We start from the raw sequence: 24,232 nt of genomic DNA on the forward strand, positions 1-24,232 counted from the left end.
ACCTAGGGCCTTGTGCATGGAGACAAGTATTCTTCACATGAGCTACATTCCCAGCCTTATTTGTTTGTTTGTTTATTTAGAGACAGAGTCTGGTCAGTAGTTCAGACTGGCCTTGAACTGACTTTGTAGCCTAGGCTGGCCTCAAACTTGTGATGATCCTTCTGCTTCAGCCTCCCAAGTGCTGGGATTATAGTCATGCATCACCATGTCTGGCTTCTTTTTATTTTTATCTTTTTGAGACAGTGTCTTGTTAAGCTGCCCAGACTGGTGGAACTTGTGATCCTCCTGCCTTAGCCTCTGCAGGAGCTGAGATTACAGGCCTGTGTCACTGTACCCAGCTTGAACTTCTTGATCTAGGCTCCTTTCTTCCTACTTATTCTCCACATGGTTGTCAGAGCATGTCTAGAATGCAGATCTAAGCCTGTCACTCCTCTGCCCAAGAGTCCTGAAAGCATCCATGACTTTTGGGCTGAAGGTGAGCCTGTGGTCCAGCATCTAGTGCCATTCCCACTATGCCCACTCCTAAGCCGGACTGACAGTTTCAGCTCTGCCAGATGACTGACTTGTGGTTCCCTGTAGAGATCATGACTTTTTCAAAGATGTATTTCCTTCCCCTTGTTATTGAATTCTTACTTGTTCTTACAACCCTTCTCTGACCTGAGTTCCTGCCTGTTTGACCTGTGGGCACTCTGCCTCCATCATTTTGTTCTTTGTGTCTGACACTCGCTGGCACACAGGGTGTGCTCTGCACACACTAACACACTGTAGCTTGTGCTCTGTGGTACTTACTGAAAGAAAAATGAGAGGTAACAGGCTTTAATTCACATGGAGCTATAAATGAGCCATATCGGACTCTTCTGAGACTAGGTCTTGTTTTATTTTTTATTTTTTATTTTTATTTTTTGGTACCAGGGATCAAACTCAGGTCCTTGCGCTTGCACAGCAGGCGACAAAACCTGAGCTAAATCCCCAGCCTAGGTCTTGTTTTAGACACTGGTCACCTGCCGGACAAGGTGGAGAGCAAGAAGACAAGACCACAAAGCAGAGAAAAGGGTGCTCAAGGGACTGGGAGTTTGCCTGTCTTGGATCACCATTCTAAAGACCAGTGCTGCTTTGACAGGCTGCTGAATCTGTGACTTAGTTTCCTTATTTGCACGAAAAGGACATGAGTCTATAATAGGTGACTACTCAGGCTCATTTCCAACTCTGACAGTGTTCATCTTCTTTACACTAAAGTTAAAACTCTAAGTAGGAAGAAAACTCCTAAGTAGGGCATTCTGAAGCACTGTGAGACTTCTTTCCCTCCTCATTTTATTGCAAGCTCCATGGGGGCAAAGACATTGTCTTTTAGTATTCAACAAAGATAGTTTTGCATTTTAAAAATGAAGAAGAAAAGAGTACAGGAAAACTACATTAATACAATATTATGTTTGAGGATTTAAATTCCCAAGTCTGAAAATCCACTCACCATTCCCTTGGCAGCTTTCCTTCCACGCACTGTACATCCCACTAGCAGGCTGCCCCTTTATGCCAATGCATGGCCTGCCCGTGGCCCTCAGTTCTGGGAGATGGGGAATCATTACTTGATCCTCTTGGCCCTTGAGTGTTTTAACTCCTCCAAGTTAATGCCTGTTCTTTAGTGGTACATTATCTTCTAGCAAGGTAGGCATTTATAATTTATATACTGTGTGCTGGCTTAAAATAGAGACAAGAGGATAATCAGCATCCTGAAGCTTCCAGTTTTCCAAAATAACATTTCTTCAGTGAAGTCAGCCTATAGGAATTAAAACTTGCTGTGAGTTAAAAAACCCTTTGTCCAGGGCCAGGGATTTAGCTCAGTGGTTCTGCCGTCTGCCTTGCAAGTACAAGATCCTGAGTTCGATCCCTGGTACCAAAAAAAAAAAAAAATCCTTTGTCCAGTTGTCAGACAGGGAAGTAAGTGGGCAAGTCTGTTATTCTACCTTCTAAAAGGGGGAATCGACTTTTAAAAGATAAAACTCATTATTTTGTGTTTTATTTTATGCAAAATATGTCTAAGGATTCCAGTCTTTGTCGTTAGTATTCCAGGGGTCTCACTGTAGTCAGGCTGAGGATGGCCAGATGAACAGATGGGCGAAATGCCCCAATGTGGGGCAAACCCCAGCAGGTGCTTCAACCACTTGTCTGCTGCGGTCTTGGTGCCCTTCTACCTGGGTTGCTGACTTTGATCGCCAATGCAGAGAAGGGGTGCTTCTCCTGTTGAGGGCCTCAGAGAATGCATTCATTTATGTGTATTAACAAATAGAAGGCCAGCCAGGGATTTAGCTCAGTGGCACTGTGTCTGCCTTGCATGTGCAGGGTCCTGAGTTCGATCCCTGATACCAAAAAAAAATAGAAGGCCTACTTGAAAACTCCCCTCTAGTCAAGTCAATCATATACCAGGCGCCTAACTTATTTTTTCTCTCTAACAAGTTTCTAAAGCTTATATCCTCCCGCATTCCTTTTTTATTATGTATCTTCATTGTGCCTTGGGTGGAGATATTTTTTTTCTTTCCTTTTCCCCTTTCAATTTGAACCTAAGGGGCTGGGGATTTGCCTTGCTGCCTCACAAGCACAAGGTCCCGAGTTCAATCCTTAGTATCAAAAAAAAAAAAACAACCAAAAAAAAAATTGAACCTAAGGCCTTTGTACATGCTAGGCAAGCACTTACCACTGAGCTACATTCCCACCTCCCCACTTAAAAAAAATTTTAAACATTTTAATGTTTACTTTTATTAATGTGGGTTTTCAGTACCTAATGTTTACATTCATCTTAGGGAGTAGGTGCATGCATTTAATTCTTTTTTTTTTTTTTCTGTACTGGGGATTGAACTCAGGACCTTGCACTTTCGAGGCAGGCCCAGTGCCACTGCGCTAAATCCCTGGCCCGGACTTAATTCTTCGTTCTTTTTTCCCCCTACCTTTCTCCTTCCATCTCTGGATCCATTTTCCACTTGCCAAAGATCTATCTCCCTGCTTCCTGTTGTCTGTCCTTTATTTTTAAAATTATTTATACTTTGGGCTTCTTATATAAGAGAAATTATGTGATACTTAAGCGTGTGTCTCTGATTTCTTTCACTTAACATTATGGTCTCCAGGTGCTTCTACTTTCCTGCAAATAACTCAGATTTATCCTTTACCTCAGCCCCCTTTTAACTTTTGTTGTGGTTATTTTGAGACAGGCTCTTGCTAAGTTGCCTTAGATTGGCCTCAAACTTGTGATCTTCCTGCCTAAGCCTCCCAAGTAGCTGAGATTAGAGGCATGTACTACCATGACTGGCTGCATAGACATTTCTAACGAGGGCAGGACGAAGGCTTCTACGGTCTCATTTCTTCCCGTGTTTGGTGACCTTGCATTTGAATCTCAAGATTACTCTTGCTGTGACCTTGGTTTCTGTGATGTGTCTCATTGATCAGAACTGTACCCAAGTGTATATTCTAATGTCCACCTGATACTTGGAGGGTGATTGGGGCTAGCAGTAGGAGGGGGCAAGCAGTAGGTGGGGTTGTATGGGAATACCCCGAGTGATTTAAGTGGAAAGCCACTAGATGGCAACATTTGCTAAGCTGCGGGGCATCCTCTTCTAATAAGATGAACTTGCTTTTTGAGCTGTAAGATTGAATAGCTGAGAAAATGGTTTAGCTGCCATTGCTTCAGGTCCTTTGCAAGTGAGGCTATAGGATAAATACACCACAGTATATTGATGTTTGTTTATCACCTGCATTTAGATACTGAGTTTGAAATTGCTCTGTGTGTCTGTGGTTGAATTGCTTTTGTCATAGGAGACACCTCTGATTGGATTGTCTGGTTTCTTGTGGTTCTTTTCTTTTTTTTCTTGATTTATGACTTAGGTTACAATTTCTTCCCCTATATTATAAAAAAACCTACTAAAACCAGTCTTTAAGTTAAAAAAAAGAAAGAAAACCACAAAACACTAGCTTTTTATCAAAGGACAGAGTCATGGTTTTTAAAAAATCAACAAAATCTCAAAGGAATTTGTGCCTCTGAAGCTGGTCATCTCCCTGGGTTAACTCAAGAGGCTTCAGTCTCCCAAATGAGGATGCTTATTTACCAGGTTTCCTAAATTAGCAGCTTTGGGGATATTAAGATCTGTGAGGAACTGTCCAAGGGAGGTATTGTGTATGCTCTGCAGTGATTAAGCCATTAAGCTCTAATTGGTATTTTCCCACTCATGGTTTTGTGTGGGAAGCTTTAAAATTATTTAGGAATTTAGTGCTCATCAGCCATCTTAGTATCGGTAGAGAGTGAGGAGAACAGTTTTGTAGGTGAGCAGATTATGGTTTTTTTGCCCATAACATCCTTCCTTGTTGGTTGTTACATTGCAGATGAAGTGGAAAGGGAAGGACCTGTTTGATTTGGTGTGTCGGACTCTGGGGCTGCGAGAAACCTGGTTCTTTGGACTGCAGTACACAATCAAGGACACCGTGGCCTGGCTCAAGATGGATAAGAAGGTTGGCCTGGAGCGTCATGAAACCAGTGGGGCAGGCGTGTGCTTTCCATTCTGTTCTTCCTCTCAAGCACACACCTAGCTTATTTGCTCATCTCAGGGTGTCACAGTGACATGGTAGAGAAAGTGGCATGTTCCTCTGTTAAATCATGCAGAAAGCAGGTCCTGGAGGTGCTGGAGATTTTTCTACTCCTCACAGGTTCTTCTAGGCAAGCACAGCTCACTGGTGTTAAACCCATGCCAACCCTGGCTTCTTTGCCCATTTTGCTTCTGAACCACTAGTCAGACTTTATGGATAAAAATGACTATTATCTTCTTAATTTTTGAAAACAATTTATATCTTTGAAAGATGGTGTTGGGGCTTATGTTCTTTAGGGAATTTTTAAAGTCTCTTTGAGAACACCATAGCCCAACCTGAATTGATCATTAATGTGATCTAAGGAATAAACAGTGTGTGTGTGTGCCTATGGTGTGGGAACAATACCCATTTGGTCCTCAGGATTCTCTGGGGTTTCAGAGGCCCATGAAGTCTGGGTTCCTGACAATTTTAATGTGCCTTGGAAATGGGTATTGTCTAGAGGAGCCACCCTCCGTGTGGGCTTCTGTGTTCACAGAGACATTCTTACCTATTTACCTGCCCACCTACCTAACCATGCAGACATTTGGGGAGCAGGACTGTGAACTTTTATTAGTCACTCTGAAAAACACCTGAATTGCAAAGTAAATTAATGTCTAATTCTTCCAAAATGATACCCCCTGCAATTGCCCACCTAATACCATAGTGTTATCTGCTGGATGGCATGACAAATAGTGAAAGCCTCCTATCTCTTATGAATGTGACTCTGAGCTGAAGTGTTCAAATTGTATTCACATATATGCATGATAATCTCAGCCTTCATGTTGGAATCTTTACTGGTTGTAATTTCAAATGGTATTTCCCAGTGATCATGAACCTCTCAGGGCTACAGAGTACCAGTGGCAGAAATGACCTACATTGGGTGTATTTTCAATCTCCTGGGCACTGTCCAACCCCAAGAAATGGACAGGAGCATAGAAAGTTATGTATCAAAGACAGCAAAACTTTGTTATCTTCTTATGATTCTCAGCGAAGTGAATTTTAAATCATACCTGAGTGTTGGCCAAATGGATATTAGATTGGGGGCATCAGGAGCCACAGAACCTGCTGCTCAAAGGAAATAAATTATGACACATGTTAATGGAGCTCTGTAGCCTGTCACATGGCATGTTTATGTCCTGAAATGAAATTCACTCTGGAGAGCAGATGGTTCAAGCTTTTCAGGGGGTGGATGAAATTGTTAAAAGATTAAAGGCAGTGGTTTACTGACTGCACTGCAGACATTTTGTGGGCCATTGCTGGAGGGTCCTAGAAATAAAGGTTGCCCATTGGACACGGTTCACTTCTGTTGCTCACTTAAAATCTAAACAATGTCACAAAAATCTCATTCATCTCTGAGTTCTATTCTTTTTTTCCTCGGTACCAGGCATCGAACTCAGGACCTTGCTCTTGTGAGTCAAGCATGGTACCTCTGAGCTAAATCCCTGGCCCCTGAGCTGTATTCTAATTGGACCTACACATTAGAGGTGGACAGCAAGAATGAAGAATATGGGAGGGGAAGGGGAAAGGAAAGAAGGGAAAGGAAAAATTATGAGAAAAGAAAAAAAATGGAAACGAAATCTATGTAAATAGGGAAGGGTGGAGGGGGTGAAGGGCGCACAGGTAATGGGGGAAAAAATGAGAACCAAGATATATCATGTACAGGTACAAGCACCCAATGATAAGTGTAAACGTATTGTATACTTAAAATGTACCAATAAAAGAATTTTTAAAAAAAGAATGAAGAATAAAGAAAGATTCTACTACTTTAGAAAAAAATGTTAAAAGCCCCTCAATCTTCCATAAAAGATAGTTCCCAAGACCTTTGAGTTATACATTTCTGGTTTTTAACTATTATTGTGACCTTGAGAACATCTGTGCCTTCATCTTAGCTCTGCTTAACCCTTTGGGGATATTGATTGATTTGGTTGAGAAGCCTTGCACCAAGTGGATATTACCTCTTATTATGGATGGCTCCGTGAATGCTTCCAACTGTAGAATCACAGCCTTTGGGAAATGTGAGAAATGTAATGAAGAAAAAATTTATACCTTCCCTGTGAAAGGTTTTTTTTCTGGTACCACACGAGGAAGAAGGGCCAATCTAGTGTGTGTATATTTTGCTGTACAATTCGGCAGGTGCTGGACCATGACGTCTCAAAGGAAGAACCGGTTACCTTTCATTTCCTGGCCAAATTTTATCCTGAGAATGCCGAGGAGGAGCTGGTTCAGGAGAGCACACAACATTTATTCTTCTTGCAGGTACAATATCCCATGCTACCCGCCCCCAAATTCTGAGGGAACCCACAGAGGCATAGTGGCAGAGTTAGCCTGGGTGAACTCGTCGGTGTTGACTGCAAATACTTCCACATTGCAGAAATGTTCTGCCTCTAGGTAGTCTGTCCTTTGATTCTGTAATGGAAAAAAAAAATCTTTAGAATAGAACTGAACCTGAGCTATGAGAATTGGTGTCTCATACTGGGTGTGGTAGCTCATGCCTGTAGTCCTAGCACTAAGGAGACTGGGGCAGGAAGACTGCCGAGAGTTCAAGGCCAGACTGGACTACATGGTGGGTTCAAGGCCAGCCTGAACTACAGAGCAAGACCCTGTCTCGAAAAACAAAACAGCAAGGGCCAGGGATTTAGCTCAGTGGTACCACGCCTGCCTGGCAAGGACAAGGTCATGAGTTGGATCCCTGGTGCCAAAAAAAAAAAAACACCAAAAAAACCCCACCAAAAACCTAGTAACAGCAACAACAGAAAGAATTGGTGTCAGATGAAATTGCAAAGGTGTGATGACGAAGCATGGATAGAAGCAGCAACCTAACCTTAAACCTCCTTGAAGATGAATTCTGTTTGCTTCTAGTTAACTTGAAAGTACTCTGTAGTTGCAAAGGGAATCTAAACAGAATCTTATAAAGCAGTATTTCCAAAGTTAAAAATCTTCTGTCATTAAGACAGGACTTCAAAATATGAGTGGCAGCCGGGGATTTAGCTCAGTGGCACCGTGCCTGCCTTGAAACCAAAAGGTCCTGAGTTTGGTTCCTGGTACCAAAAAAAAAAATATGAGTGGCATTCCCACCCTCCACCCCTTCTACTGGGAATTGGACCCAGGGCTTTGAGCTTGCTAGGCAAGTACTTTACCACTGAGCTATATACCCAGCCCGTTTTATTTGAGACAGAATCTCACTAAGTTGCCCAGACTGTTCTTCATGCAATCTTCCTGCCTCATCCTGGGATTACAGGGATGTACCACTACGCTTGGCTTGCCAGTGATGCTTATTTGCCCTATGCCTCTGGTACTTCAAATGTCCAGCTTCATATTACTTTTGGTCTACAATTGTCTTCTTTCTCCTGTTTCCTCACTGGAGTATAAGCTCCATGATGGTAAGGCTCATTGAATGTGGTAGACGTTCCAAAGTAATTGCTTGACAAATTGAAGAAATTAGGAGCTCCATAATTATAGATTGACCGTCTAGGACAATGGTGGTGAACCTATGGCATGTGTATTATTGTGCGTTTTTCTTTTAAGACAAAAGATGTTAAGGTGGAGTTGTTTTTTTCTAAACTAAACCTCAGTATTCAGGTTTAATTTCAGTGTTGGCACTTTGCAATAAATAAGTGGGTTTTGGGTTGCAGGTTGGCACTCGGTCTCTAAAAGGTTTGCCATCACTGATCTAGGAAAACAGAGGAGAATGGAAACTTTGTCAGTTTTGCCTTTTTACTTACTGCTTGGTCAGAGCATCTCTCCAATTTCATGCCTAGTTGTGGTGGTGATTGGCACTGGGGCTCCTTGTGTGCCCAAAGGTACACCACTGTCAGTGATGTGAAAGACTGCAGTAGGGTCATTAATTTCATGATTTCCCAGAAGTAGGTATGTAGTCTGTCAACAGAGGCTTCATAATTAATTTAAACCTCAGTATATCTTTTTTTTTTTTTTGCTTAAATTCTTTTATTGGTACATTTTAGGTATACGATACATTTACATTTATCATTGGGTGCTTGTACCTGTACATGAGGTATTTTGGTTCTTATTTTTTCCCCACTCCCTGTGCTCCCTTCCCTATTTACAAAGACTTGGTTTCCATTTTTTCCTTTTCTTATAATTTTTCCTTTCCCTTCTTTCCTTTCCCCTTCCCATCCCACTTTCCCCTACCCTTTGTACCTTGTCTTCCTATTTCAAATTATCAATTATTCATTTTAATCATTTTAATCCTTATTTACTCTTTCAGTTTCTCACACCAGAGAAACTATTTGATATTTACACATGTGTGTCCTTTTTATTTCACTTAAGAATATGCATCCATTTAGCTATAAATGTCTCTAGTTTCTCATTCTTTATGGCTGAGCAGTACTCCATTTTATTAAAAAAACCACATCTTCTTTATCCAGTTTCCAGCTTATGGGCACTTGGGCTGTTTCCAAGCTTTAGCTATTACAAACTGTGCCGCTATAAATATGGGTGCACATATATCGCTGTGGTATGATTCTTTTAATTCTTTTGGGAAGATACCCAGCAGGGGAATAGCTGGGTCAAATGGGACCTCTAGTCCTAGTTCTTTGAGGTATCTCCATACTGATTTCCACAGTGGTTGCACCAGTGTACACTCCTACCAACAATGGAGAAGGGTTCCTTTCTCTCCACAACCCCGCCAGCATTTGTTATTGGTTGATTTCTGGATGGCAGCCATTCTTTCTGGGCTGAGATGGAATCTCAGTGTTGTTTTCATCTGCATCTCTCAAATAACCAATGATGTTGAACATTTTTTCATATGTTTATTTGCTGCTTTTACTTCCTTTCTGAGAAATGTCTGTTCATTTCAGATGCCCATTTTTGAATTGATTCTTTAAATTTGGGGGGGTCTGATTTTTTTCAATTCTTTATATATTCTAGATAGTAGTCCTTTGTCTGAGGTACAGCTGTTAAAATTTTTTTCCCACATTGTAGGTTGTCTCTTAGCTCTGTTGGTGGTTTCTCTTACAGTGCAGAAGCTTTTTATTTTTTTTTTGGTACCAGGGATCGAACTCAGGTCCTTCCACTTGCGAGGCAGGCGGCGGAACCACTGAGCTAAATCCCTGGGCCTGAAGCTTTTTAATGAGATCCCAGTTGTTGATTCTTTGTGCTAGTTACCGTGCTACTGAGATTTTGTTTGTCTGTCTGTCTGTTTATTTATTTATTTATTTTTGGTACCAGGGATCGAACTCAAGACCTTGCACTTGTGAGGCAGGCAGCGGAACCACTGAGCTAAATCCCCGGCCCTGAGATTTTGTTCATAAAGTCTTTTCCTATGCCAATGTCTTCGAGAGTTCTACCTAACCTATCTTCTACCAAGTTTAGTGTTTCTGTTTTAATATTTAGATCTTTAATCCACTTCAATCTTAGTTTAGTACATGGTGATTATCTTGTTCAGTAAACATTAAGTGAAATGAAATGATCCCCTAAATAATTTCTTTTTACAAAATAGACCTAACACATTTATATAAACATAATGGCTATATATATGCGCCATATAGTAAATTTCTTTCCAAAATTTTCAGGTCAAGGGGTAGCCCTTTGAATTTTTCTATAGTATGGCTTCTTTTTTGCTCCTTTGAAAAGAAGCCAGGGGATTGAAAGTTGCACAGCTTCAAAACATCTCAGGTGTCATTTTCTCTGTAAGAATGTGAAACCAGCTTTAAAACCTAGGAAGAGTTTGTGTGTGTGAACAAAGCCACATAAAGATCTCGTGGGCCCCAGAATGTCTTAGCGTTATAGAAACGGCTTTCCTCTAAGCACTTGGAAGCAGTGCCTATCCCTCATGTGACTCTGGCTTGATTCTCCTTCACACTGAAATGTTAGAGTGTTTTTGCGGCTGAACAAGGCAAAATTTACTACTTTTGTGAATCTGGTGACTGTTGACATCTGTGAAGAGAGTTGGCTTTTCTGTTGTGTTTATTTCAGTGTGCCCCCACTTCATGCGGCTCTCTTGCCTCTCTGTCTGGAGGATCACATGCTGCACCATTCTTAGAAATTAAGTGCAATGAGATATGTTAATTCAACATTATGGCTTAGGAATTATATTTCCTGGACCTCACGTGTGCTTAAAAGTTGAATCAATCAAATTTTATTGCTTCCTTTTTCCCTTAGAGCAGCACATTGAAAGTGATGGCTTTTTTCTGCAGTCATAACTCAGTGCCCTTGGTGGCTTTTGTCTTGTGTATAGATTTCAAAGTAGACTCCATTTCCTCCGGTGCTGTGAGGGCACTCATGACCGAGCAGTCGTGACACTTCTCAAGTTCACAACTCTGTCACAGCCCAGATGTCAGTCTCTGTTGTTATCATGAAGATCGTGTTTACTCCTTAGCCTTGATCGTGAAGGGAAGAGATGAGGAGTTCTTTTTTTTAAATATAGTACAGGGTTTCTTATATGCCAGGCACGTGCTATACCACTGAGCAACACCCCCAACCCCAAATGAGGGGATTTTTTTTTCAATCAGTGATTGAACTCTTTGCCAGTCTGCAGCAGTTTAAAAAAAAAATTGTCCCTTTTGTCAGAAAATCATTAACAGGTTGCTTTGGCAGCTCTCATTTAGAACACCCTACAGCCATCTGCTGTGACCAGCCTGCGTGGCTTACTTCCACGCACACAGTTTCATGCCTCCCTCATTGCCTCTTTCAGGTGAAGAAGCAGATTTTAGAGGAAAAGATCTACTGCCCTCCTGAGGCTTCAGTGCTTCTGGCTTCTTATGCTGTCCAGGCCAAGGTAGGCGCAAAAAAGAAAAATGTCTTCTTTCTGGATATTAACTGTGGCAAAGTATGGCTTCTATCTTCTGTTTCTTTGGATTTTCTGGACTTCAGAAAGACTTGTCCCTGAAATTGAGATGTGATGGTACTTGAAGACTGGGGGGAATCTCCTGTCACAGTCCCAGCTTTTGTATAATTGTGTGTGTGTGTGTGTGTGTGTGTGTGTGTGTACATATACACATGATAAGTGTATCATTCTAATGAATTAGAATTCATTCTAAGTGAATTCATTCAGATTGATGAATTTTTTATGAAATCTTATATACATGTGATTTATTACATTCATCACACCAACCTTATTGTATTAACCAGGATAAATAAATTTGTGGTCTTTAATTATAGCCAAAAATAATCCTTTAGGTCAGAAGTTCCAGGTCTTGGGAGGCTGAGGCAGAAGAATCAAGCCCAGCCTGGACAACTTAGGGATTTAGACTCTGTGTCAAAATAAAAAATAAAAAAAGGGCTGGAGATGTAGCTCAGGGTGAAGGCCCTGGCTTCAATCCCAACTACTGCCCAGATCCTTCTTCTAGTGTTTACTACTGGTGCTGGGGCCACTGAGCCTGGCTGACCCATCTGGTTAGTTGAAAAATCATTCACTTTAATTAAATGCAGACTAGAGAGGTGGTGGGAGAAGGACACATCACTGAGCCCCACCACCCCCCTTACAGTACTGGGGATCAAACCCAGGACTTCATGTATGCTAGGCAAGTACTCTACTACTGAGCTACATTCCCAGTCCTTATTTTTTATTTATTTCTGGGGGGATAGGGTCTTATTAAGTTGTCTAGTCTCATCTCAAACTTAAGATCCTCCTGCATCAGCCTCCTGAACAGGTCTGGCCACCATGCATGGAGCCAGACCAGGGTGATTTATGTCCCTCAGATTTTCCACCTAATGACAAAACTCCTTGTCTTGGTCTCCCTTCTTCACTGATGTATAAGAAGATATCCCTAAAAATTGAAACATGCTGATGACTTACGATTATAATCATTTCAGTTATTTTCCTTTTTCATTAGTGGCATCAATAAAGCTATCCTTGAAGTGTTAGAAAAATTAATCGGGCCAGGGATTTAGCTCAGTGATGCCACCACCTGCTTCGCAAGCACAAGATCCCGAGTTTGATCCCAGGTACCAAAAAAAAAAAAAAAGAAAAATTAATAAAAACGTTCTTCTTAGCTCACTCTTAGGTAGGTTAGTACAATTTCAGATCAAAGCGAGGAAGTAACTGACCTGTCATTTATGTGTGGCAGTGAAAGGACTATATGTTGTACACACTAGTAAGACTAAGAGAAACACCAGTGTCAACTTAATCATTTGATGAGTTGTCTAATATTTCCTTAGCATTCACCAGGCCAGTGGGGGATGGTGTTTGTTGACTATCATGGATTCAGGAACTAAAGCAAGTATCTACCCTCAGTACTTCCCCCATGGTCATTTAAGCAATCTTGGATAAAGCTATTGGGACAGAATTTATGGCTTTGTGATTATACTTTGTGCCTTTCCTATTCTATTCCCTGAAAAATGACTAATTGAGAAAATAGAAAATGGGACTTGATTCAACTAAGACATATGCTTCATTTTAAGTTTTGATCAAGAATATTACTAACAGGAAAAATGTGTCCTCTCAATCAGTATCTCCCTGACAGTGATGAAGCAGTCATTGTCATTTTCATTAAGTCCAGGTACTTTCTGGCTCTAAGTGGAGTTCCTTTTCACATGCTTTCTCCCAGCTGAGAGGAGACCCAAGCTCTCAAGGACACTAGGTATCTTAATTTCAAAGGCTACATTTTCTTTGTATGGATTTTGGGCCACAAATTCAAAGGCCACCTGTGGAAAAAAAACCATCACTTTTCAGGGAACCAGCAGATGTTTGCTTAAACAGATTTCACTGTAGGAAAGCCCTACTAATTTGGATCCTACTAATTTGGAGATGAAAGTGATTCACAGATAGCATATGTAGTTCATATGGAGGAGGATGTTCTAACTATTTTTTCCAGTATAAATGTTAAGGATCTTACAAATAAAGGTAATCTCTTGCTTTAAAAGTCTACATTTGGGAAACTAAGGCTTACTATAACATGTTTCAATTTCTAGGACTGCTGGATAGTAGTAAAAGAATATTTCTGATTATAATATTAATAAAATGTTATATGTCCATGGTATTTAATAGTGTTACAAGAAGAATATTTCATGCAATTCTTGGTGTAGTCTTTTCTGGAAACCAAGGTTAAAGAGTTTATACCTGTTTTGCAGATGAGGAATTTAAGGCTCAGAGAGGATCAATGATTTGTTCAAAGTCACAATACTTTGATGTTAATTCTACTGTTATGGAATGTATAACCCACTTTTTTTTTTTTTTTCCTTCGGTGGTGGTGTTGGGGATTGAACCCAGGGCCTCACACATGCTAGGCAAGTGTTCTAATTTATATCCCTAGCCCTGTAGCACACTTTTTTTTTTCTCTTAGGAATTTTTTTATAATAAAACATTTATTGATATATTTTAGACATACATAATGGTAACACTCATCTACACACTACTTGATGGATAGAACTTGAGTGGAATGGGAGGGTGGAACCAGGTTGGGGACCTTGGTGTCCAGCTCTTCTGAATCAGCACTTTGATCTTACTGTCACCGTCTAGTGAGAGGAAGGTCTGTGGAGATCAAGCAGTACCTTTCATTGAGTTCCAGTTTCATTTTTATAATCACAGTAGGCCAAGCTTTTCAGTAAGTCCTGCTGGTTCCTTCATTCTATGCAGCTTGTTTTCTTTCACAACCTTTTTGAACAGAAAGGAACTTTAGAAATATGGAGGAGAAAGTGAATTGAGCTCATTAACACATGGAATGTAATTATGTGCAAATGTAGTCATTACAGTATTTCTGCTGTTCAAATGATATAGACGCAGCTAATTCCAAAGCATAAAGAAACAATTACCCTCAAAGTATAAATACAAATATTAATCACATGGTTCAGTTAACAAGAACCATATTTCTTGGTTGCAGTTTGAGTTATACTGGAATCGAACGTATGGGTAGGGTTTTTTGTCAAGACCCATGATACACAAAACCACCTTGCAATGTTTAAGCCACCTGTTGGATTTTGTATTGACAATTTGGTGTATGAAATATGTGCTTCTTAAAAATGACTTTGAGAGAGAGTGGTGTGTGATTTATGAATCTTTTAGTGCTGCCTCCAGACTCCAACCCTTCAGAAGAAAGAAAAGAATGGTGGGAGAAGAGGCTTAGTATTTCATACACTCTTTCATGCGAGCAGGGACTGAATGGCCAAATGTAATTCTGTTAAGAAATCGAGTTCAAAAAGAAAAAAAAAAAGAAAAGAAATCGAATACAAGTATAGGGAGAGTGGCAAGAGTTGAGACTGGAGGGATCTGCATGGAGCAGGTCATAAAAGGTCTTTATCCTATGAGTGGGTGATGCCACACTGGTAAAGGGTTTATATTTTAGACTGAGCCTTTGGTGGCTGTGTGAAGGACAGATTGGAATGAGACAAGTTTGGAAATAGGGAGCCTCATTAGAAGGCTGAGGTAGCTGTCCAAATGAGAGATTGAGAGTCACACCTCTGAGAGTGGCTGGTTGGACGGGAAGCGATTGACTTAAAAATGTTCAGGAGGTAAAAATTGTTTAAATGGTGCTGTACTGTACCTATCCTTTTTTTCTTTGTATGTCTTTTTACAATTTTTTTCTGCATTAGCATCAATTTTGAGATGTATCCATGTTGTATGTATAGATGTAGCTCATTGATTTTTAACTGGTATATGGTAGCCACTCATAAATAAACCTAGTTTACCCAGTGTCCTGAGGGAGAGGTAGATTGTTTCTACTTTTTCCCTTTTATAATCAGTGTTTTCCTGAATGTGCAAAGATTTTTTTCCCCATAAGGTAGATTTCTAGAAGTTGACTTGTGTTTGAAGTATTGACAAAAGATATATACCTAAATACAAAAGACTCTTTAAGTTTATAGGAAAAATACAAAGAAAAGTGGACACAAAGCATATGAACAGGCATTTTATAGAAAATGAGGATGTCCTGTAAATATAAAAAGATGTTCAAACTCACTAGTAATCAGGAAAAAAGAAAAATTAAAGCAATAGAGTCACATTTCATATTGATTGATTTTCGTTTGTTTGTTTTTTGGTGCCAGGGATTGAACTCAGGGCCTTGCGCTTTCAAGGCACGCACAGTGCCACTGAGCTAAATCCCCAGCAGATTGCTTAGTGTTTTGAGACAGAGTCTCACTATGAAGTTCAGGCTGTCCTTGAACTCACTATGTAGCCCAGGCTGGCCTGGAACTTGCAGTGATCCTCCTGCCTCAGCCTCCCGAGTGCTGGGATTATAGGTATGTGCCACCATACCCAGATAAGGTCATATTTTAAATATAGAAAATTGACAAGGATTAAGAAATTGGATGACCACATTATTAGAGCTCATTTGCTTGTTAGAAGCACAGTAAATTGATCCAGTGTGGAGGGGCCAGTAAAGGTGAAAAAAAGTATCCAAGGACTCCCTAACATTCCTTCTGGGTGGCTGCTCTGGGCTTTTAGTGTATTCAGAATGTTGTACAGCCTTCAGCACTATGTAATTCCAGAACATTTCCATCATCCCCAAAAGAAATCCCATACCCACTAGCATTCACTCTTATTTTCTTCCTATCCTCTGGTAACCACTAACCTGCTTTCTGTCTCTAAGGACTTGCCTGTTGTGGACATGTCATATAAATGGAATCATATCATATATAGCTCCCGCACATCACATGCTTTTCACTTAAGACTGTCAGAAAACACAGCATCCCCACCTCCGCCACCTTAGTCTTTTAAGATCATGGATTATTTAAATATATCTTTATTAGTGCATATTTAGGGGTTTTTTCTTTCTGTTGTTTTTCTATTGTTTAAAAAGATGCACTTAACATCTCTGCACATTATATGCCTCTTTGAGCATATATTAATATTTCATATATAATATATTATATATAACTATATATAATTTTCATATATATATCATATATTAATGATAGATACCAAGAAATGACATAACTGAGTTGAAGAATAAGAGTGTTTAAAATCTAGCTAATATTAAGTAAAATCATGTAACGTATGATTTTATTTATATGAAATGTACATATTAGGCAAATCCACAGAGACAGAAGGCAGATTAGTGGTTTCCAGGGGACAAGAAGAGAAAGAAATTAAGAATACAGGATTTCTTTTGAGAGTGATGGAAATGTTCTGATTTAGGTAGTGGTGATGTTTGTGTAACATGCTGAGTGTACTAAAAACCATTGAATTATACAGTTAAGATGGCAAATTTTATGGATGTAAATTTTATTTCAAAAACATTCAAATAGATATGGTCAAAATGGCCTCCCTAAGTATTGTCCTAATTTAACTTCCAACAGCAGTGTATGATACCTATTTTTGCACATCTTCTCCAACAGTGGATACTATCAGTCTTTAAAATTTTTGCTAATCTAATAGAAAAATAGATTTTAGAAAAATTAGCATTTGCTTGATTGCCATCAGAGCTAGGCATAATTTCATAGATTTACTGGCCATTTGTATTTCTTTTCTCTGTGAATCAACTTTTTGTGGCTTTCTCCTTTTTCTACTGTATTGTTTATATTTTCTGACTAACTTATAGGATTTCCATTTATTATGGGTATCAACCTTTTGTCTACTTTTACATATCAGGCTTGTTAGTCTTTTCCTTTCTGTTTGTTGTGACTTTGCCAACCATTATTATACAGATCCTCTCTATTCTGGTATTTTTATGGTTTTTTTATTTGTAGGTTTAAGCTTTTAATCCATCTGGGATTTAGGGACTGCAGGTGGTAGAGATCTATATCCTATATACATACTAAGCAAATCCTATTCAAAGCATTTGATCTAATTTTCCATACATATAAACAGAGGAAATTGCTTAATATCTAGAAGGAGTCTCTGTTTAATTTGTGAATTGACTCCAAGGGCTGGATGTGGCTCAATGGCAGAGTGCTTGCCTAGCATGTTTGAGGCTCTGAGTTCGATCCCCAGGAGCAAAGAAAGAGAAGGAAAAGGAAAAGAAAAAGAATTGGCTCCAAAAGTCTTTTAAATGGTGAGCTCCCTTCTCGAATTGAAATTTAATTTGTTCATATCAGGGCTAGATCCAGGTTTTGTGAGGCCTGGGGTTTATTAATTTAGGAGCTTCTCTATAATGCAGGAATACCAAATTATGAACATAAAATTAGGCACAGGCCCATGCAGGTGCAGAGACATGAAATCCAAGCTTTCTCACAGCAAAGATGCCCTGGATATATTATCAGAATGCATCTGTTACATAAAAGGATGAGGAATAGCTATCTCCATCTGTGGAGTGGTCTAGCTTTCTTTATATTTACCACTGCCACGACTTTAAGATCTGTTTTTCTTCCTTTGTTTTTTAAAGAGACATTTAAGAGCAGACACATACATCAAGGTGGCTTTAATGTTATGAGTGGAGTTAGTCCAGTGGAGAAGTTCTTTCGGCAGAGACTTCACTACCCTCTGCATTGCTCAGATGTAATACATTTGATCAATGGAGTAGCTAGGTGCTTGGTATAATTTAATAATGGGGATCGTTAATCTTGCAAACCTTGGGAACCTGAATTACAGCTTTAACTTTGAATATGTGCTTACTTTTGCATTAAAGTTTGGTTGGCATTGTTAAAAGGTTTGCAAATGCAACTAGGGGTTTTCTTTTACATTATACCCCTCTAAAAACTAGGGAGTCAGACAGTGACTAGGGTAATCCCAAATAATGCAGAGTATACCAATATAATAATTATAGCTGACTGGGGCCAGTAACTTCATCTGCCCGGGATTAGCTCAGTGGTGCCATGCCTGCCTTGCAAGCGCAAGGTCCTGGTTTCAATCCCTGGTACTGGAAAAAAAATTATAGCTGACTTTCACCAGGAGACACACTACTCCTGAGTTCCCCCTTCAATATCTTCCATGTCTAGTGCTCTCATTTGACAAATAAGAGAACAGACTTAGAGATTGTGTTAGTTATTTTTCTCTCATTGCTGAGACAAAATATCCAATACCCAAACTTAAAGGGGAAAGGGTTTATTTAGCTCACAGTTTATAGAGGTTTCAGTCCATAATCAGTTGGCTCCAAGGCAGGGTGGGACATGGCAGAGGGTTATCAGAGAGGAGAAACAGTTCATGGTGCCCACATGGTAGCAAAAACAACAAGGAAACTAAACAATGTCTTTCTGCGCCTTTTATCTTGTCCAGACTACTTAGGGTGGATAGCACTCTCACCCGTAATCCTAGTGCCCTTGGGCCTAACCCCACCTTGAATCAATCACATTCTAAATTCAGCCACCTCCAAAATAGCCTATGACCACATGAGGCTTTGGGGGGATATTTAGACACAAACCATAACAGAGATCTTTTGATATCTGGTTGTATATGTCAAAGATCATTTTTAAAACTTTGCATGTGTTCTTTCATTTAATCCCTAGAAGAATCCTGTAAGTTAATTACTGTTATCCCCATTTTACAGAAGAGAAAACTGAGACCCAAAACTTTTCAGGGTCACATAGCTATTGAGTAAAAAGAGCTGGAGTGAAACCTTGAGCAGCCTGCCCCCAGAGCCTCCTTCCTGAGCTCTGCAGCTGCTGCAGTACATGGTTGATGGGAATCAAACTCAGAACCTTTGTCATGCTAGGCAAGTGCTCTGCCACTGGGCCACACCCTAACCTCCTGTAGATTTTCAAATAAAGAAATGCCTAGACAGGGTTACAAAAACTTGTGGCATATATAAAATATTAAACTTGACAAATTCCTTTACCACCCCAAAAATAATACAGTTTTGCTATTTTAAAAATAATTATAACATTCATAAGAGATATTAATTCACAGAGCTTTTTTTTTTTTTGGTACCGGAGATCGAACTCAGGACCTTGCACTTGTAAGGCAGGCGCAGAAACCATTGAGCTAAATCCCCAGCCCAATGAGGCACAATTTAGTTGATGGTGAATCTCTCCTTTCAATCCTGTGTCTATGGCATGGTGGTGGACAAGTTCATTTGGCGAACACACCAGAAGCCTACAGCTTCTAGCAATAAGAGGATAACCCAGTTTGGTAGGAATAGAACCAATAGCCTTGTGCCTAACCTGAGTTTTCCTATCTTTTGTTTTTCCAATGTTGGTGGCTAAAAGGATAAATGTTTACAGAAGATTATACTAAAATACCAACCCTTCTTGTTTTTGGTAAAAAGAAAAGCCATTGAATCATTGCTGATCGATATAATCACAGGCTTTGATTTTTATATTCTGTGTGTTTCACAGTCTGTTTTCAAATATCCCCCCCCATCTCTCTCCCTCCCTCCCCCCCTCTCCGTCCTTCCCTCTCCCCCTCCCTTTTCTCTTCTCTCTCCTCCTTCCTCCCTCCCCTCCCCCCTTCCTCCCTCCTTTTCTCTCCCCATCAAACCCAGGACTTGACACATGATAGGCCAATGCTCTACACTGAGCCACACCCCCAGCCCCATTCTTTCATTTTTGATGATTTCCTTAAAAATGAAAAAAAAAGGAGTGATTTTTAAAATTAAAGAAATAGATTTCTAAGTCATTGTCCCGGGAACGATAAATTAAAATGCAGGGATGATTTCCAGCCCTACTAGTAACTTCGCTCTGCAGCTTTTGCAAAACCAGTTAACCTTTCTTTTTTTTTTTTTTTAGGTACTGGGGATTGAACTCAGGTCCTTGCGCTTGCACAGCAGGCGGCGAAACCACTGAGCTAAATTGCCGACCCTCAGTTAACCTTTCTTGATCTATACAGTACAAGTGATAGTGTTGACATCATATTTTTCTAAAGAATTTTTCAAAAGCTATAAGTGAAAGGTATTAAAAATATTGCCTGCAGCACAAGCACAAGGACCTGAGTTCAATCCTTAGTACCAAAAAAAAATATTGCCTGCATTATTCCTCGTTCCCACCTTTCAATCCAGTTCCAATTTCCAGCCACTTTTCAGAAGCATTTGTAGGTAAGATTCTTGTCACACTTTGTTAATCACAACTTTCTCCCAGTCAGAAAGTTGTTTCCATTCAACTTTGTTGTTTCCATTCAAAAGCTAATGTTTTGGAAGTGACTGCTTTCTTTGAGGGTTAGAAAACACGACTGCATTTCCATTCAGATATCATATTCTTATTACCACATCACCTATCCATGCTTTAGGGATTTTGCAACTTCATTCACAGATATAATCAGCTTTGTATTTTCATTCAAGGATAACAAACTAGCAAGGTTGAAATCTTGACTTGTCATCAGAATTGAATTGCTCCCCAGAGCAGGGAGGCGGGAAGGAGACTTGAGTTGAGCCTCATTCAGAAGTGGCAGTAGTCTTGAATCTCAATTGCCTGCTCTCCTTTCTTTTCCTTCCAGTATGGTGACTATGACCCCTCTCTGCACAAGCTGGGATTTTTGGCCCAAGAGGAATTGCTTCCAAAAAGGGTAAGAAATTAAATTTTGAGGGAAAACATAGCAGAGATGTGATTCTAGAGAAACTAACTGAAGGACTTCAAGACATTTAGGAAGTACGTTTGCAAGCATATTTTCACAAATATTTTGTAATAAATCTTGAGTAAAGGATATGAGATCTCTGTTAAGCATATTGAAAAGCAAAGGTTCACGGGGTTAACAAAGAGTTGACAGGATGAGCATGGCCTGACAGTATTTCTCTAGTGAGGTGAGTTCTTTAAAGGTGATTGAGTAGCATTGATTCCCAGGGAGGCGTGTGGAGTGGTGTGTGTTCAGCCCAGAGAATTGAGCTGTTTATAGCAGCAAGAGGTGGATAGAGGAGATGAGGCAGGTGTGGGCCTTGTGGTTCTTAATCCTCAGCGTTGTTCTTCTTGTTCATTAGCTACAGTAGCAGGCCCTCCCTCCCTTTTGCTGCTTCTGATATTATGGCTCCAGGCATCTGTCACTGGGTAATAAAGACCTGTTCCTCACCTCTCCCTTTACCTGTCCTTTGATGGCTTCTTTGAAGGGGAAGGCCAGGGGGTAGAAAGCACTGCTCCATTGCCATCAGTGGTCTCTGGGATGTACAATTAAGTCAAGAAAGGGGGGTTGCTGCCAGCCCAGGGGTGCACCCAGGCCTGAGGACTCCTGCAGCTTCCAGGTTGCTCCTTCAATTGAATGGTGCTTGTTTACATACCCACCTCTGCGTGTGACTCTCCCTATGTGAGGCTTTTTAAAAATAGCTTAGATTGTTTTGTAAAAATGATGCGTAATCATAAAAATGGCAGACAATACCCAAACTTACGTTGTGTGTGGGTTTTTTATTTTGTTCTCTTTTTGGGTAGGTAATAAATCTGTATCAGATGACTCCGGAAATGTGGGAGGAAAGAATTACTGCCTGGTATGCAGGGCACCGAGGCCGAGCCAGGTGAGGCTGCTTCATCCTTGGTTTACAATTCTTTATGGGCCTTTGTTTTTCTTCTTAAGGAACTACAAAAGTAGGACATGCTTGTTGAACAAAATGCAGTACTAAAATATATGAAAGAAGAAGGGAAGGGGCCTGGGATTTAGCTCAGTGGTTCTGCCGCCTGCTTTGTAGGCGCAAGGTCCCAAGTTCGATTCCCAGTACCAAAAAAAAAAAGAAGGGAGAGCTGGTAGTAATGTGGGTCTTCAGTTTCATGTGTATTCTTTTTCGGGTGCATTAATATAAAATAGACAAATGTACTATCTGTCAGGATATACAGGCCTATTGCACCTACTCATAATTTAGTTTAATTTTAAGAATTCTATTTGTATGGATAGCTCACTGCTTTTGCATCCATTCCTCTATTGATGGCTTTTTTTTTTTTTTGGTTCTGGGGATTGAACTCAGGACCTTGTGCTTTCAAGGCAGGCAAAGTGCCGCTGAGCTAAATCCCCGGCCCATATTGATGGCAATTTATCTATAGGTGTTTTCACTTTTACAAAAAGTTCTGTAGTGCCCAATCTCATATTGTTACCCGATTGTATGAGTAAGGGTCTGAGGGTGGATTTTTTAAGAAGAGAGCTATTGGCCAAGGCACGTGTTTTGTGTGTGTGTGTCTGTATGTGTCTGTGTGTGTTTTCCGGTATTGAGAATCTAACTCAGGACCTTGCACTTTCCAGGCAGGTGCCAGCACCACTGAGCTAAATCCCTGGCCCCACCAAATTGGCCTCTAAAAAGGTTGTATCTGTTGGTACATGTCCATCAACAGAGTTCTAAGAGTATCTTCTCCACCTCATCTATCATAAACATTTATTTTTATTAATCTATAATTTTTGCAAGCTAAAAGATGAGATTCATATCTTATGTTATTATTAGCATTCCCCTAAAGGCTTTAGGAATTGATCATCTTTGTATTAGCTTTTAAATTTTTTCTCTTCTTGAAGTCAACTTCCTACCACATGCTTTTTCTTTAACTTTTAAAAAAAGTATAACATTCATATCAAAAAGTGGATAAATTTTAAGTATACTACTTAATCATTTATCACAAGTGAAACACCATATAACCCTAGGGGAAGAAATAGCCCATGATCCTCTCCTTGCTGCCTTTTTCCTCAAAGGTAACTAGTCTCCTGATTTTTAATGCCACAGGCATTACCCATTTTATTTTGATTTGCAGTGCTGGGGAGCAAATTCAGGGACTTGAATGAACTAGGCAAGGACTGTACCACCAAGCTATCCCTTCAGCCCAGCATTGCCCATTTTAAACTCTACATAAAATCAGTTCCTATTTTTTTGTGCCTTGCTTCTTTTACTCAGCATCGTATTATGAGATTTGGGTTTGTGACATGTGACACATTTTCTCATGTTCATGCAGAATTCCACTGTATTAATATATCACAAATTACTTATTCATTCTACTACTGAAGGACACTTAGGTTATTCATTTGTCTCTTGGTTTTTTGCTGTTACAATAATGTCAAACAGTTCCCCAAAATAATTGTACATCAGCAGTGTGTGTGATTTCTGGTTCTTCCACCTGCTTGCCAATACTTGGCGTTCTCTCAGGGTGAATTTTTAAAATCCATTTGAGAGCATTTTGAGATCAGAGAGAGAGCAAAAAGGACAAGGTCATAGGAAGGCTTGCATTAAAATATTTCAGTACTGTTACCTATTTGGGAGTTTTCTGCAAGTCATTGCTACTTCAAGAGCTTACTTACTTGGTTAACTAGTTGGTTGGAGTACTATGGCTGGAACTCAAGGCATCACATACACTAAAATGCTCTCTACCACTAAGCTGTACTCCTACCCCCAAGAGCTTACATTTAATGTGACTTATAAATGGTGACGTGGCTCGGGTTTTACAGCTCAGATAGCTCTTGCCCTAACTTCTAACAATACCCCAAGAAATTAAATCAGGAAAATAGCTGTCAGGTAGCTTACAGGGAGAACTGTTCATTACTAAAACCTAGTTTAAGAAAGTACACAAAGAGCCAGGCGTGGTAGTGCATGCCCCTAGTCCCAGCACTTGGGAGGCTGAGGCAGGAGGATCGCTGTGAGTTTGAGGCCAGCCTGTGCTACATAATGAGACTTTGTCTCCAAGTACACAAAGGTAAGACAACTTAAATAAAATCTGAACATCCAAACCCATTTGAGGGTAGAAGATAACATACTATATATTTTTCTTTTTTTGAGGTGCTGAGGATTGAACCCAGGGCCATGGGCATGCTAGGCAAGTGCTGTACTACTGAGCTATACCTCTAGCCCCCATGTACTTTTCTTGAATCATTTGAGACAGACGTCACTATTTACCAAGGGTGAAATGTGAAATTGAACCCAAGAGACAGCATAATGAATCTGTTTTCTTATTTGTACAGGAATGGGAAATTCTG

The 24,232-nt window shown here is 40.0% G+C and overlaps 1 protein-coding gene across 5 annotated transcripts in view; it reads left to right on the forward strand.

Moving 5' to 3' along the window:
* The window catches only part of Nf2 (NF2, moesin-ezrin-radixin like (MERLIN) tumor suppressor), an 87,300-nt gene that overhangs the window by 24,649 nt on the left and 38,419 nt on the right, over positions 1-24,232 (forward strand). For all 5 annotated transcript variants that reach the window (XM_004843411.4, XM_004843410.3, XM_004843409.3 and 2 more), the window contains exons 2-6: positions 4,366-4,491; positions 6,739-6,861; positions 11,258-11,341; positions 20,804-20,872; positions 21,724-21,806. In XM_004843411.4, coding sequence (XP_004843468.1) covers positions 4,366-4,491; positions 6,739-6,861; positions 11,258-11,341; positions 20,804-20,872; positions 21,724-21,806 — 485 coding nt within the window. The remainder of the gene's footprint in view (positions 1-4,365; positions 4,492-6,738; positions 6,862-11,257; positions 11,342-20,803; positions 20,873-21,723; positions 21,807-24,232) is intronic.

The sequence above is a fragment of the Heterocephalus glaber genome, unplaced genomic scaffold, assembly GCF_053883595.1.
Source record: "Heterocephalus glaber isolate CG9 unplaced genomic scaffold, H.glaber_assembly_v1.0 deba00001687, whole genome shotgun sequence".
In the NCBI taxonomy this organism is placed as follows: Eukaryota; Metazoa; Chordata; class Mammalia; order Rodentia; family Bathyergidae; genus Heterocephalus; species Heterocephalus glaber.